The sequence below is a fragment of the Falco punctatus genome, assembly GCF_963210335.1.
Source record: "Falco punctatus genome assembly, chromosome: Z".
Classification (NCBI taxonomy): Eukaryota; Metazoa; Chordata; class Aves; order Falconiformes; family Falconidae; genus Falco; species Falco punctatus.
In genome coordinates this window covers 82,761,524-82,776,573 of record NC_137586.1, presented here as the reverse complement: position 1 = coordinate 82,776,573, position 15,050 = coordinate 82,761,524, and the positions used below count along the sequence as shown (strand labels likewise).

Genomic DNA, 15,050 nt, shown 5'->3' with positions numbered 1-15,050 from the left:
AAGAAAACTGGAAAACACCCCCCCCCCCCCCCTCCCCCGATCATACTGCTGAATACAGAGGTCCGTGGCCATACACAGCTGGTAAAAACTGACAGCTACACGTCAGGTACTTATCTGGTTTGCATGCACCTGTCTGTGGGAGCTTACTGATGCATTAACTGAGGACAAATGTTCAGGGTTTAGTGATATGTGTGCTCAGCTTTAGCTTGCCAAGGAGGGAGAGAGGCTGAGGCCCTGAGAGAGACGCTCCCTCTGCCATGACAAAAGACTTTGCCCTGACTTGCACTGCGTCGCTGGCAGACCTGCGCCGAGGTGCTCGGCTGCCTCGTGCCAATGCGAGTGGATGCCTTGGGAAGCATGGAGTGGCTTCAGGGGTGGGTTGTGGCAAGGTTGTAGGCTTGGGAACTGTGCTAGAAGAAACCGTGACTCTTCAACAGTGCAGCAGAGCACCTTTCAGCCTTTTGACATGGTAGCTTCCAGAATGACCTTTGCAAAATTTCACACTGTACTTGTTGAAATGGAGGTTGTTTGCCTTCATTTGCATCCTCTGAAGGAGGGAGCAGAGAGGTCAGCTCAAGAAAAAATAAAAAAAAACTGCATAGATGAATTTTGGAGAAACACCAAGAACAGCGTGCTGCAAGTTCAGTATGGTTCATATACATTAAATGCCTTTCTGTATAATCTTGCTCATCTGGTCCTAGGCAGCCCTCCTAACCCAAAGCCCCTCTTTATCCTCCTCTTTATCCTTTCCCAAATTGTTTCCTCATTCTAAGTCCAATCTCATCAGTCTGCAGTTTTCCTTTCTGTTCGGTAGTTTTTATTCCCTCCATACTCAAAGCAGAGGGCTTTGTCCCCGACACAGGCTGGGTCTCAGCAGCATCATTTGTGAAACAGCTCTCATCTTCAGTTCATAGATCAGTGCACTTTTCAGCCTTGGGACTATAGATGTGGTGCTGCTCATTTATTTCCTATGTCAGTGGTGCAAGGACAGGCATCCTGAAATACCGTAAGGGAAAGAGGTACTGTGCAGGTATATATGTATCCAATCTATGTGCGTGCTTGGGAAAGATGGGGAAATATTCATGGGGCATGTCCCTGCGATGAAAGCTACTCGATGCCAAATAAAGCCTAAAGTAGAAAGTAGCGCAGCGTATTTCAGTTCTGGGATTTTTAAAGTTCAGGAAAGATTATATAAACCTGGATCGTAGAGAACTTACTATAGACAATGCCACTAGTCTTGCTTCTCACTCCCATTTAGATAGAAAAAGTTGTACTGGGTACATTTACTGACCAGTCAGCCTTACTTCCATGACTGGTAAGATCATAGACCAGATCCTCCTGGAAGAGATGTCAAAACATGTGGAAGACAGGGGGATGGTCAGAGACAGCCAGCGTGGCTTCACCAAGGGCAAATCATGCCTTACTAATCTAGTTGCTTTTTACAGTGGAGTGACTGCATCAATGGACAGAGAGCTACGGATATCACCCACCTGGACTTTCGTAAGGCCTTTGGTACAGTCATAGAATCATAGAATCACAGAATCATCACATGGTTTGCATTGGAAGGGACCTTAAAGACCGTCTAGTCCCACCCCCCTGCCCCGGGCAGGGACACCCCCCCCAGCCCAGGCTGCTCCCAGCCCCGTCCAGCCTGGCCTTGAGCCCCCCCAGGGATGGGGCACCCACAGCTGCTCTGGGCAGCCTGGGCCAGTTTCACCACCCTCACAATAAAAAATTTCTTCTTAATATCTAATCTAAATCCACCCTCTTTTAGTCCCCCACAACATTCTTGCCACTAAAGAAGAAATGAGTCTGACAGATGGACTGTTCCGACAGATAAGGGATTGGCTGGGTGGCCATGTCCAAAAAGTTACAGTCAATGGCTCAATGTCCAAGTGGAAACCAGTAACCAGTGGTGTCCCTCCAGGGTCCACACTGGCACCAATACTATTTAATATCTTCATCAATGACGTAGAAGTGGGATGGAGCGCAGCCTCAGCAAGTGTGCAGGTGGCACCCAGCTGAGTGGTGCAGCCCGTGTGCTTGAGGGAGGGGATGCCACCCAGAGGAGCCTTGACAGGCTGGAGGAGGGGTACGATGTGCACCTCGTGAAGTCCAACAAGGCCAAGTGCAAGGTCCTGCCCCTGGGCTGTGCCAGTCCCCGGTATCAGCACAGATGGGGGATGAGCGGATCGGGAGCAGCCCTGCAGAGAGGGGCTTGGGGGACACTGGTGGATGACAGGCTGGGCACGAGCCGGCACCGTGCACTCGCAGCCCAGAAAGCCAGCCCTGTCGTGGGCTGCATCAAAAGCAAAAAGGAGGTGATCCTCTCCCCCTGCATGACTCTCGTGAGACCCCCCCTGCAGTACTGCGTCCAGCTCTGGGGTCCTCAGCACCAGGAGGACAGGGACCTCGTAGGGCAGGTCCAGGGGAGGCCACAAGAATGGTCAGAGGGCTGGAGTGCCTCTTCTGTCAGGGAAGGCTGAGAGAGTTGGGGTTATTCAGCCTGCAGAAGAGAAGGCTCTGGGAAGACCTTTAGGGCAACCTTTCGGTGTTTAAAGGAGGCTTAGAAAGACACAGAGAGGCTTTTTACCAGGGCCTGTAGCGACAGCAGGAGAGGCGACGGTTTTAAACTGGAAGAGGGTGGGTTTAGGTAAGATACAAGGAAGGAATTCTGTACGGCGAGGGTGGTGAGATGGCCCAGGCTGCCCGGAGCAGCTGTGGGTGCCCCGTCCCTGGGGGGGCTCAAGGCCAGGCTGGACGGGGCTGGGGGCAGCCTGGGCTGGGGGTGGGTGGGGGTGGGGCCCTGCCCACCGCAGGGTGGGTTATACTGGATGGTGTTTGAACATCCCTTCCAACCCAAACCATTCTGTGGTTCTATGATTCTGTGTGTACATAACAGAAAATTACTTTCCAAATTATACAACAGCCATACATCCTGGAAACAGAAACGGGACCTCTAATAGGTCTGGTTTTCACACAAGAAATCCTAATTTCTCTTCTGTTCTGTGAGAAATGGAAGAAAATAGTGAGTGAAAGGGCAGTATACTCAAACCAACATGATCTCTCACCCATGCCAAAAGGTTCACTAGAAATGGAATTAACTCTTAGGCTCGCTAATGAGTCTCATGATGCACACTGGACTTACTGGGGCAGTTCTATAAATATAAGAGTGACAGGTTTTGCAGCAACATGGAAAGTGAAATCACCCTCCTGCTTCCTCTTTGCTCTCTGTATTCCCCCATGACATATATGACACCAGCCTGTAGAAAATGCACATTATATATATGTGTGTGTCTGTATGTATATAACAAATGCATACACCATATTCACAGAAGCAATGCATGCTTTAATTGCTTTTTCAAAAAATCTCCATCAGTGCCTCTTCTGATGAAGCTGTGAATCTGTTTTAGTAACACAAGTCACATGTAATAAAGGAATTTCTCCAAGTCAAAAATAGTAAAGGCAACACAGTTCAAGAGAAAAATAGGACAGATGTAAAAAGTGAGGAAAGAAGATTCAGACAAAATGCTCTTCCATACAGTTGATTGTGCGTAATTCTAGATCTCAGATACGATTTATGTTTTGTGTTAAAAGTCACGGTAGGTTGACTCCAAACATCAGCTAAGCCTCACACAGCTGCTGGCTCGCTCTGTTCCACCAGTGGGACAGGGTAGACAATAGGCAGAGCAAAAGTGAGAAGGTTTGTGGTTGAAATAAAAACAGTTTAATGAGCGAAGGAAAGAGGGGGACACCCCCAAGCCCCACAGAGCCACCACGTGATGGGAAGGCAGTCTGTCACCGCTTCGCACAAGCAGACCAATGCCCAGCCAGCCTCTGAGCAGTGGCTTCCTTCCCCTAAAATCCCTTCCCATCAGTGAAGACAGGTAAATCCATCCCAGCCAGGCCTAGTAGAAAAGTCCATAGTATATCGGTCCACAGCATCTACATCATACTTTATTTTCTGACATTTTCATAAGGACGTGCTGTATCAGTTTTTAAGGGGCCTTTGATCCTGCTTCAGTGGATCTCATATATATATTTTATGCCCAACAGTCTGTGTACTTAATTGTATTTATTGTGGTCAAGGCAATACAATACATTTCTCTACAGCTCCTACTGACCTCTTGCAGCATCCCAGAAATCCAATATATTTCAAGATGTTCACTTAGATTGCTTTTGATTTTCCGGTCTGATGCAAATGTTTAGTGACCTTTCCTACCATCTTTTGAGGGCTGATATCCTTCATCTCGTCATGTGGCCGTCAGAAATGTGCCTATTGACCTATCATCTGATGTGCAACCTCAGATAACCACAATGCATTAGCTTGTAAACCAGCGAGAAAGCAGCATCAGAAATGTTATTATGACGAGCAGACTGTGCTGTGACCATTCCCTCCATTTGCTGTGCCTCACCTGTATTTTGCGAGGTTATTCATGCTCCCCATGCATTCCCATACATGTGGAGCCTACTTCTGAATTAATATATATACTATCTCAAAACACAACTGGTTTTGTTACTAACAAATACTTTGTAAAATATATTTTGCTGCACTCTTAGCAAGCTAAACTGTGAGGCCAAGACACATTTCCATGTTCTTATGTTTAGAGGCATTTAAATATATACATATACAGCTCCCCAAATGCTGATACTGATCTATATCATTGGATAAATTTGTGATAAATGCAGTTACAAAGCTTATACAAGACTTATACAAGTCTGCCTTTTATGTTTTAATCCAAAGCAGTCTTTTAAATTTAAAACCATCCTAAAGTATATTTATCTATTAAGAAAATAATGCACATTTAAAAAAAGAAAATGTATTTTTATTGGTACAATTTTCTTCTATTTTGTCCTGATTTATTTTGCAAGGCTTAGTGATCACAGGTCACTTAGTGACCTTAGATTAACCTCCTGTTATTTGAATCTAAGGTACAAAGCAAGTGTCATTGTATGTTCCACAGAAATATCAGAGACTACTTATTTCATAATGATGTAGAGTGTTGATAGTCATGTTAATCCCTTGAGCTCATTACCAACAGGTACGGGAGGTTGGACAGTGATAAATACTTGCTATTCTGAACAAAATTACTCATTACTTTCTCTCATTGTCTTTATTAGAATTCCTGGGGATCTAAATTATGAAGAATGAGAGGAAAAATCTCTTTTCATTCCTTCAGGAACTGGCCCTGTGTTTCATGAAAGAGTTTCAATTTATAATTAAAAACCCAGAAAGATTCGAGATGCGTATTTTCAGAAGTCTATGACTGAAGTGCTAATACTCAGCCATTATTCACCAAAAGGAATCCTCTTGTTGTGTGCACCATTATATTTTCATTTTTATGACTGGTAGAGATATGTAATCAGGAAAAGCTGCAAGATCTATTCTGTGACTTTTCTGTTGGAAGACCATACACCATTAGTGTTCTGACCGCACATTTGGCAGACAAGGTACCTGTCATCAGTGCATACTCAGGGATGTTTTTTATCTCTAAAAGACAATTTTTGGTGAAAGAATAGAAGCTGAAATGGATACGAAGCAAAAGCATGTATATCTATGGGCTTATTCTGGATCAGTAAGGAGAAAACCACTGAAGCTCCATCTCTCATAAGTACGTAAAGCTTTAAAATTTTCTAAAAATCTCATTGTTTAAAACCTTTTCTGTGTGCTACCTTAACCTCTAGGCTTCTTTAGAAATCGAAATGATACATGAAACTAAAATAAGACATTTCAGGGAGCAGGCTGTACAGCAAATAAAGCGAAGAGAGGGCAGGGCATGAGCAAGCACTGGCTCTGCTTTGGCATCTCCACGAGAAGCCTCATAGCAGGTCTGCGCTGCAGCTGCTCTTACATTTTCGGAAATCAATTTCCCTGTGTAGGAGTGGAGAAGAGAGGATAAGGATTGATAAAAATAACCCCAGAAATCTGACTTAAAGAAAATGAAATTGGCAGTTTACATTTCTGGTGCTCATTCAGAGAGCAATAGTAAGAAATAGAAAAATATTTTTAGACTTGTTCGGAACCTTTGCTTTTTTATCTGAAAGAACAAAGGGAACACATTGAAGGGAGCACAGCACCACAGTTGATTTTGCCAGAAACAAACTCACCTACCACAAAGACCCCGCGAATGCATCCAGGAAAATGCCGCATCATATCTCTGCTCCGTGTTTGCTGCCAGTGAGGCTGAGATAAGTTATATCTCCTTCCAGGTGTTGGGATACAAGTGCTTCATAAGTGACCTCATTTTTCAAAAGTTTTATTGTTAATTTTGAAGACTAGACAAGGTCATACTGGTTTTACATCGTTCTACATGATTTAAGTATATACAAAACCATTTGAATATTACACAGCTTGAAAGGTTGCAAAGGTCATTTTGTCCAAGATACTTCTGTACTTACTGACACATCAGAAGCCAGCACTGAATATTATAGTTCATATTTGTTGTATAGCAAAGATACACTCATTTAGTATCCTTAGTCTTCAAAACAGACACTAATTTGTATGCAGCCATTCCAAAAGAGAAAGTCAACCTCAAAACCAGAGCCAGTTAACGTGATAAGCCCTTAACAGAACACAATTAAAACCGAGCCTCGTGCCAGTGCTGTATTTCCTAGGCTATAAACGTAGCACAATACAGAGCTACAGAAAGGTGAAGTGTGCCTACAAACTTAACTGGTTCAGGGTGAAATTTAATTAGGAGAACATTTCCAGTCTTGTTCAATGCCATTGTTGCAATTAACACTGAAGTCAAGGTTCACTTCAGGGTGTTTCTCCATCCCCTCTTAAAGGGGCGTACCCCGTCCCGCACTTATGCCTGGTTTTGGGGTGCTGGTTGCTTTCACAGGGAGAGTACAGTTGTGTTAATTTATAACTTGTCCCTTATGTCAATGGTGTTCACCAAGACAAGAAAATCCAACCAAAGGAAAAAAGTTTAATTCTAGACCATAATCTGATTCTCATCTGTTTTGTTAAATCTGAAGTATTCTGCAGAGATCAAGAGTTAATTCAGATTTTTACTGCTGGTACTGGGAGCAGAATTTGGTACTATGGCTGCACAACACCATTTAAAGAAAGCTTCTTGGTATCTAAGGAATAATTTACTTAGGAAAAGCCTCAGTATTTTGGCTGAAATTCTAAGGGCATCAAATATATGATTCTTTTATACATTATCACAGAGTGATATCACGATGTATGGAGCTTTCTGTGCAGGTTTTGAAGACCGCTGGTGGATGAAAGCTGATACAGGACATAAGGATGAAAGTACTTAATTCGAAATTAATGCAAAATAAAATTACTATTTTAGGTCTCATGACAACACAATTTTTGTATGCAGATGAATGGATAACAATTACATTGATAAATCAAGAAAGATTAATTCAAAACCAATACTGAAGCTGCAAAAGATGAAAAGCATGAAAAAATCACTTAAGAACACAGAACATTTCAAAAGAACATTAAATCAAGCTGTTACACTAAGCAGCCTAATTTTCTGAAATGGCCTTCCATTTTTTTGCATACAGCTGACTAGTGAAATAGCTGCATGCTGTTGTTCATATCTGTAATTAAGTGTAGGGTCAATAGCTCTCCCACAACAGGAAAATGGTTTTGGAGCTTTTTAAATACTGTGTGTGCCCTAAAGATATATTACTTTTTAAAATATATTTTTGTAATTATTATTTTTCAGAGCCTAAAGTGCAAAACATGGGCAGTAGGTAATTTAGGAATACACTTGTCCTCCGTTATTCAGAATTTTTTTACTCTTTAGAAGTTCCATCATGATTGACTTTCTCTTTAAAATTGCTCACTATGCTTGAAGACCACTTCATATATACATCATTAAGGAATGCTGTTAACACAGTTACAGACAAGACAGTAACAGTCTAGTGGCTTTTGTTATGCAGCACAAAGTAAAAAATAAAGAACTAACTTAGCAGTGTTGCACAGGACCTCAACATTTCTTACACATACTTTTACCTTTACAAGACTCTTCTTTAGAAGTCTTTACATGTCTAAGCCTTATAAAATAAATACTTGTATAAATACAGTTTAAGGATTAAGTCGTTTTATAGAGGCAGGGTGTTCTGTTTGTTAAAATGTGACAGTTTAAGTGACACTATCAGAAAACCGCCACCAATATATCCCCAATTCTTGTATGTAAAATTCCTGGCTGCTATTCTAGAGTCTTTCACAGTTCAATGGATAATATATTTTGTCTGTGGTGGAGAATGTGTGATTAAATGCAGGTTTTTGAAATCCAAACGATTTTGTTTCCAAAGTAAACTTCGCCCTTTGCAGACTGTGGGCCAACTAGCCGTTCGCCTGGGAAGCAGCACCCAGGTTCATACTTGTTTTGGTGAGAATGTAACAATGACAAAAAATAAGTTCAGTGAGGTTTGGTACAACATGCAGCTGTCTCTCTATATATCTTTCTATGTGCCCCCACCTCCCCCCATCAGCATGTTATGAAATTAAAAGGGTGGCAGTAATCCCAAATGCTGTCATTTCAGGTAACAGACAAAACATCCTCTTGCTCCTTGTCCCAGGATTTTTTTAGATTTATGTGCAGTCATACAGCACTTTATTCCAAGGAAAATTGGAGTGCTTTACAAAGGTTGGTATCGTTATCTGTATCATCATGGGAAACTGAGGCAAGGGGGAGAATGTCCCTCCTACTGCTCCACTTTTCCTCCTAAAACCTACTTTTTAATCTGGGGTCCACACTGGCTGTCATGTTGTTAAAATATAATGTATATGAACCATTCCTGTAGATGAGCTATGACAAAACCCAGCCTCCTCGTGACTCACGGGTGCATGTCTGAGAAGATGCGGTTGGGAATGGAGGGTGCCAAGGGCCCAGCTTTGGTGAACTCCTACCACACCTCCTGGCTTCATGCCTGGGAGGAAGGCTGCGATGGCCACCATAAGAAGAGCCCACCAAGCGAGTTTCCTGGCAGTAAGGGAGTCATTCCTCCTGTGTGTCTTTTAGCACCTGATTCCTTTGCCTCACATTTGCCTCCTCACAGAAATTAAGGAGGTATCTGAAAGAAGTAATTGGGCAGGCAGCTCCATCTAGGGTTGTGTGCTCACCCCTGGGCAAGTCACAAAATGGGCTCGGGATTTCTGATGCGCTGTGTGCCTTGAACTATGTGGGTGCTTTAAGATGAGATACCGCAAGTACCCTGGTGTCTCATCTCAACCTCCTTGAAAAAGCGCATCTCAAGCAGAATTAATAAACTTTGGCAAATTAATTAACTTCATAATATACTGATAGCAGGTTTCATTCCATATGCAAACAGGTCACCTCTTTCAAGGAAAATAACATTGTGGTGATGCTAAACAGAAAAGATGGAGGCCATGTCTATAGCATGCAAAATAGAGAAGGAAAATGGGGTTACTTAGGAGAACCCTTTAGGTGCGTGGACTCTGCTGTTTAGATGAAAGTGATGAAAGGTAGCTTGTAACATCAAAGGTACTGTGTTTTACAGCACCACGGAGTATCTTCCAAAATATATGTCATAAATACTGACAGTGTTTGATAGGCACAATTACTATAATGCAGTCATCCCCAAGTAAACTTATTGCTAAAAGCTGCAGTATCACTTTTTGCAAGTAAGATGACAGTATGATTTATGGAGAACTTGTCAGCCCAGTGTTTCTAAAGCTGCAAATGAGCTTTGTCATGCGATTTCTCTTCCCTTGTAAAAAGGATGCTGCTGTTTTTCCCTAACACGTTTCAACTAGTGTGAACAACTCAAAGGAAAACTAGAAAGATAATTCCACAGCAGAAGGGACAACACTAACAGATTTGAAGGACAAAATCGGATTGGATCATTGAAAGGGCAGGCTTAGACCTCCTTGCGAAAGACAGTTAGCAGCCTACCATAAAATGAGCACTTGTTCGTGAAAAACCCACTCAGCATCCTACAGGCTTTGCACAGTTTCTTCTATGGAGGGACTTTTAGCTACACCGAGAGCGGCGATGCCTGACGGAGGTCTGCCTCAGTCCTCCACCGTGCAGCCCAGCAGCTCTGACCGCAGGGTGATCCTGCCGTACCACGACCACGGGAGGATGCGGATGTGCCGGGCGTGGATCGGAGGGTCGATGACGTTCTTACGGTGTGTGTCATTGTCAAAATTTCCCTGGAACACCTGAAGGGCGAGTAACAAGAAGATTTAAGGTGGTGTGGCTTAAGGAACAGCTGTGGTACACTCCTGATGTCCCCCGGCATCTCCCTATGCTGAATTTTGAGCACCCGGGCACCTGACTGATACTGCAAAGAGCACCCGCCCTTGCTGAGACCTTGGGATTTCATCGCATGCCAGGGACCTTGGAGCTGGTATAGGCACGGCATGCTCAGCCGTGGTGCAGATCTAGCCTTCGATTCTGCTGTTCTGCCAATACCCAGGGCCCAGCTCTAAAAGTTACATAAGAATTATTAACATTTAAAAAATTAAATGCCTTTTACTTGGCATTTTCATCATGTCAAATTAGTCCCAGGAGATCCTGTTATTGTTTCCAACAAAATACCATTAATAATTAAAGTTAAGAAGAATTTTTATTGTATCGCTTATGAATGCAGCTTGGATGCAACTGTGTAAACCCCTGTAAAGTTACTGATTATCAAGGAAGCTATCTTCTGTCAAACAAAAGTCAGCATACGAATTATGGGCATCAGTTTGTGACCAAATTAAAAAATTCTTGCACAGTATATTGCATATTACAGTGCTATTTCCACTAGTATGGGTTAACAAATACATAAGTGAGTTCCCAAACATCTGTCTGTGTTAAACCAATGCTGGATTTTTCCCCTGGCAGCCACCACTTAAATTCAAAGGCCACAGCACCACTTTTGGCACAGTGATTGGATTATTCCCTTGGGATATTTTCAGGTTTTATGGGAAATGCTCATTCTCTTCAAATGTCAACCAATCAACTTTTCATTTATAAAAACTGAATTTGATGGCTTTTTGACTTGAAATGAATGAGTTTCATTTGCATCATGCAGAGAAGGAATACCGACCTGCCGAAGAAGTGCTTGTATGACTGAATTAGTGTGGAAAGACAAGTTTCCCAGAAGTTCTTAGGTAAAATGTCAGAGGTTGAACTGAGGAGAGGCTGATCTACTATTTTAGCCCTTAAGCTGCTTCCTCCATGACATGTTTACAAAGCACTATATGAAAATCTGCACTTTTGGGTCTCTGTGCTGCACCTTTTTGTTGAATTTTGAAAGCTTCTCTCGAGTGCTATCAATTTGGCATCTTGAACAAAACATGCATCCTCCACAAGTGATGGCCTTTCACAAGTGATGAATTTCCCTTCATGTCTGATAGCACAATAACAAAGAGATGGGAGCATTAAAGCACCTAGAAGTTAAGATAGATAGATAAAATTGCAGACAGACTGACCACAGAAATAATAGTGTTGTGAGTCTAAGGAAAGAAATGTATTTACCACAGGAGTAATTTTTTGTTGCATAGTGTTGATTAAAACAGCTGGAGCTTGGGCTAACAAGGTTGCACCTGAATTTGAGTTTCCTTTGTGGCAATACAGCATACAATAAAAGGCAGTAAGCTCGTGATTAAAACTACGAATTGGCACCCCCTAACGTAAAATATGTAGCTAGGAAAGCTTAAAAGTATTTTTTGTTTTTCAAATTGATTTCTTGCACATGTATGTTACATATCTGTTGATATTTTTTACCAAGCCAGATGATAATCAATGCAGAACTGCAGACAATTCTTGCTGCAGAACTACTGGAAAATTCTCTTACTTTCTATTTTATTTTCGCTACAGAATACGTATTTTGAAGGTAACATTTAAATGAAGGCATAGAACAATAAATGTTGTTTGCCAGAACTCTTCTATGGCACACGTGTAGCTGTGCAAAATAAATAATGTGATGCAAACCAAGCAAGAAATACAGCTGAAGAAGGTGGGATTATGTCATTTGCTTAGAGCAGGAAAACAAGAATTAAATTTTCCTTCTCATACATAATTTTATTAGCATTTGAGGTCAAACTAATCACTTTCAGAGGTTGATTTATGCAAATCTTGAATTCACCTTCCCTCAAAATTCAAGTTCTGGTTTCAAGAAATTAACTCAACGTGGTAGATCAGGAAAAGGATTTCAGGGAAATAAGTTTACCACAAAGTAAGGGAAGCTTTGTCAGCATCCACAAATGTGACCTGCATAAAACATTCTAAGAGCAAATTTACTGGATTTTATTTTTTTTTTGCCCAGTGGAACCATGGCAAATTCCTTATGGTAAAAAAAGTATTCTTTGTCACTCTTCATTTTACTTCAGCCTAAGTTCCCTAAGTGACACTAATGGAGTCAAGAAACTTGGAATGAGCAGGGAAGACAAAGGACAAAAACTGTAAATCCAACTTACCCGTACAAAAAAAAGCTACTTCTGTAGCCAAAGGTAGTTTTTCTTTAATTATCTTTTGCTTTAGGCCAGTCAATACAAAATGAACCACCTAAGGAATTAAAAGGTCTTGGAAGAGCCGGTACCCTCATACCATAAATGATCACTCCTCACATTTGTTTCTGAGAAGGTTGTTACAGTATACAAAGCCTCTGAAGACTGTAACTATTTATTAGCATTCAAGAAGCTGATGTTGGAGTTACAATACATAGCTCTAAAATTTTTCAGGTGAAAAAAATGCCCAGTGATGGTAAAACACAAGCTGATTAGTGGTTAAGGAGTAAAGAGCAGAGTGTAAGTTATTAAAGTGTCAGTGCATAAAGCTGGTGCATATTTTGATTTTGAGTTCTGGGTGGGTGCAGGTCTGGTCCTGCCTTATCTCAAACAGCAAATGTACAGAGTGAAGCAGCAAGATGGCCACAAGCACAGAATAATGTCCTTTTGCAAATTATTAAACAGACTAGGTCTCTTCAGCCTAAAAGAAGATACGATAGATGCCTATAAAATCAGGTGTGGCATGGACATAATCAATAGCAGACTATTACCAGAGACACTAGGGGACAAGGAAAGATACCAGGTTATTCTGAGCCACCTAAAGGTCATGATTCCCCAGACAACATGCCATTAAACTGTGGCACAATTTCCACAGCCTTTAACTACTGTTAACGGACAAGTAAATTGCTAGGGGCAAAATCAGCAGGGGCTATTAAAGATACAGACAGAAGGAAGCTGGAGGCTGGGGAAGTACACTGGGGAAGAATAACAGCCCTATGTTTTTTTAATTCTTTAGTCATCTACTGCAGGATGCTCCCTGCCTCGGACAGAGCTTCAGCCTCCCCCAGCCCAGTGGCTCCCGCAGCACAGGGCGCCTCTGCGGGTAAAGGTGAACCAAATTTTGAAAAAAAACCAAATTGACAACCCTGTTGTAGAATGTTAAAGATTTTACAGTGGGTATATCTAGTTATGTCAGCCTGCGTACTTAAAAGGTGTATCTTGCTAAAACATTTACCCAGCAGCTTCAGCAAGTTTACACATACACCCCCCCCCACACACACACACATATGTGTAGCTCCTCTAGTCTCTTACAGCTGCTATTAAAATAAAAAAGTAGAAAATGCATGCTGTTGGTACTTTTTAAAGTATGATAACTTATTTCATGATCAGTTTGTGCAAAAAAGGATGAAAACCTGGAAAATGTTTACTGAAATTCCTTGCCAAAAGGATTTCTGAAGTATAAACAAGCCTTGTTTATAATTGTGTCCAACAAGCAATTTGGATGTCTTGCCTTCAAACATTCACTGAGAATTTTTAATATAACTAAGTGGTTTATGGCTCAAGCAGCAAATCCGAATAATGACAACATAAATTGATTCAAATTTTAAGAAGAAAACTATATATGTTTTACGACAGAATTATTTAGAAGAAATATCTGAAGAACAGCAGCTTGGGAAAAGTGGAATTTATTACAACTGATGTTTGCTTTGCTCCAAACATGGAGCTGGACCAGGTTTTATGGCACATCCACAGGACTCATTAATTGGTGGCTGCAGTGGGTAAGATTGTTTGTGGTGCTGTCTCAATGGATGTGCATGGAGCGTGAAAACCCAGGGAGTCTGATTCTGCACAGAGAATCTTTCTGGATCTCCTGTCTCGCAGAAACTTAAATTACATGAAAACTCTGCATCAGCCATAGCATTGTTGGTTCCTGCTATTTATAATAACGGATGAGATTTGAGACTTTTTAATAACGAAGCCTCAGATGGTGAAGTCACTATGTTGGCTGCTGTACCTTAACCGTATTTTTTATTCTGAGAAGAATATTTTAAACACATTATTTCATCAAACCTGTTCATATTAAAGGACTATTTTTAAAGAGTAGCTAGACCTGGGTTCTGTATGGAGTTTGCTTCCGTGCAAAACATCTCAGTGTTTGGACAAATAAAGGGAGCACTGTTCACTTAAAATCTAAAAAGAAGCTGCATGAAGAGTAATTATTGATAGTCATACTCCTTTATTCTGGAAACATTTTATTTCCTCATTACTATTCACTGAAGAAGACTTGCTTAAACAAAAGAGGGAATTTGCAGACTTGAACAGCCCATTTACTTGCTTTGAAATTTTTTGCTCTTGGTGTAGAAACCTTTTCACCATGAAGAGTTACAAGTGAAAACCAGTAGGTAAAAGGTGGTGAAGGGTGTCTTGATTTCTCAGCAGAAGCAGAGCTACTGTTTACAGGCATACTCCACTCCTCGGAAGATACTTTCCGCTCTAAAAGACTGGGGAGGTTTGGGTTTTTTTTAATAAACATATGTAAACACATGTACCTCTGTGTGTGTGCACGCACATGTGTTTCTGGAGTGATTAAGTGGGAAAAAAAAGACATTCTTTCTTTTCAGCCTGCTATACATAAAGTCTCTGGGTGTAAATTTTCCGCTACCAGTCTTAGCCATCTTCCTTTCTTCTTTACTGAGCACTTCTCCCAGGACTGGCTGAGGAATCAGCAGTTAGTTGGTTGGCACGCAACAGATAGCTATGCAAGAGTCCACTGCCAGGAGAAGGACTGTTTTTTTCTCTCTCCGTGGTACATAAGAACATGTATTACATGACCTTTATTATTTCT

The 15,050-nt window shown here is 41.5% G+C and overlaps 1 protein-coding gene across 2 annotated transcripts in view; it reads right to left on the bottom strand.

The window, feature by feature from the left end:
• Positions 1-6,238: 6,238 nt before the first annotated feature.
• EDIL3 (EGF like repeats and discoidin domains 3) overlaps positions 6,239-15,050 on the bottom strand; it is a 257,146-nt gene continuing 248,334 nt past the window's right edge. For both annotated transcript variants that reach the window (XM_080372556.1, XM_080372555.1), the window contains one exon: positions 6,239-10,150. In XM_080372556.1, the coding sequence (XP_080228682.1) occupies positions 10,001-10,150 (150 nt within the window). In that variant the 3' untranslated portion in view covers positions 6,239-10,000. The remainder of the gene's footprint in view (positions 10,151-15,050) is intronic.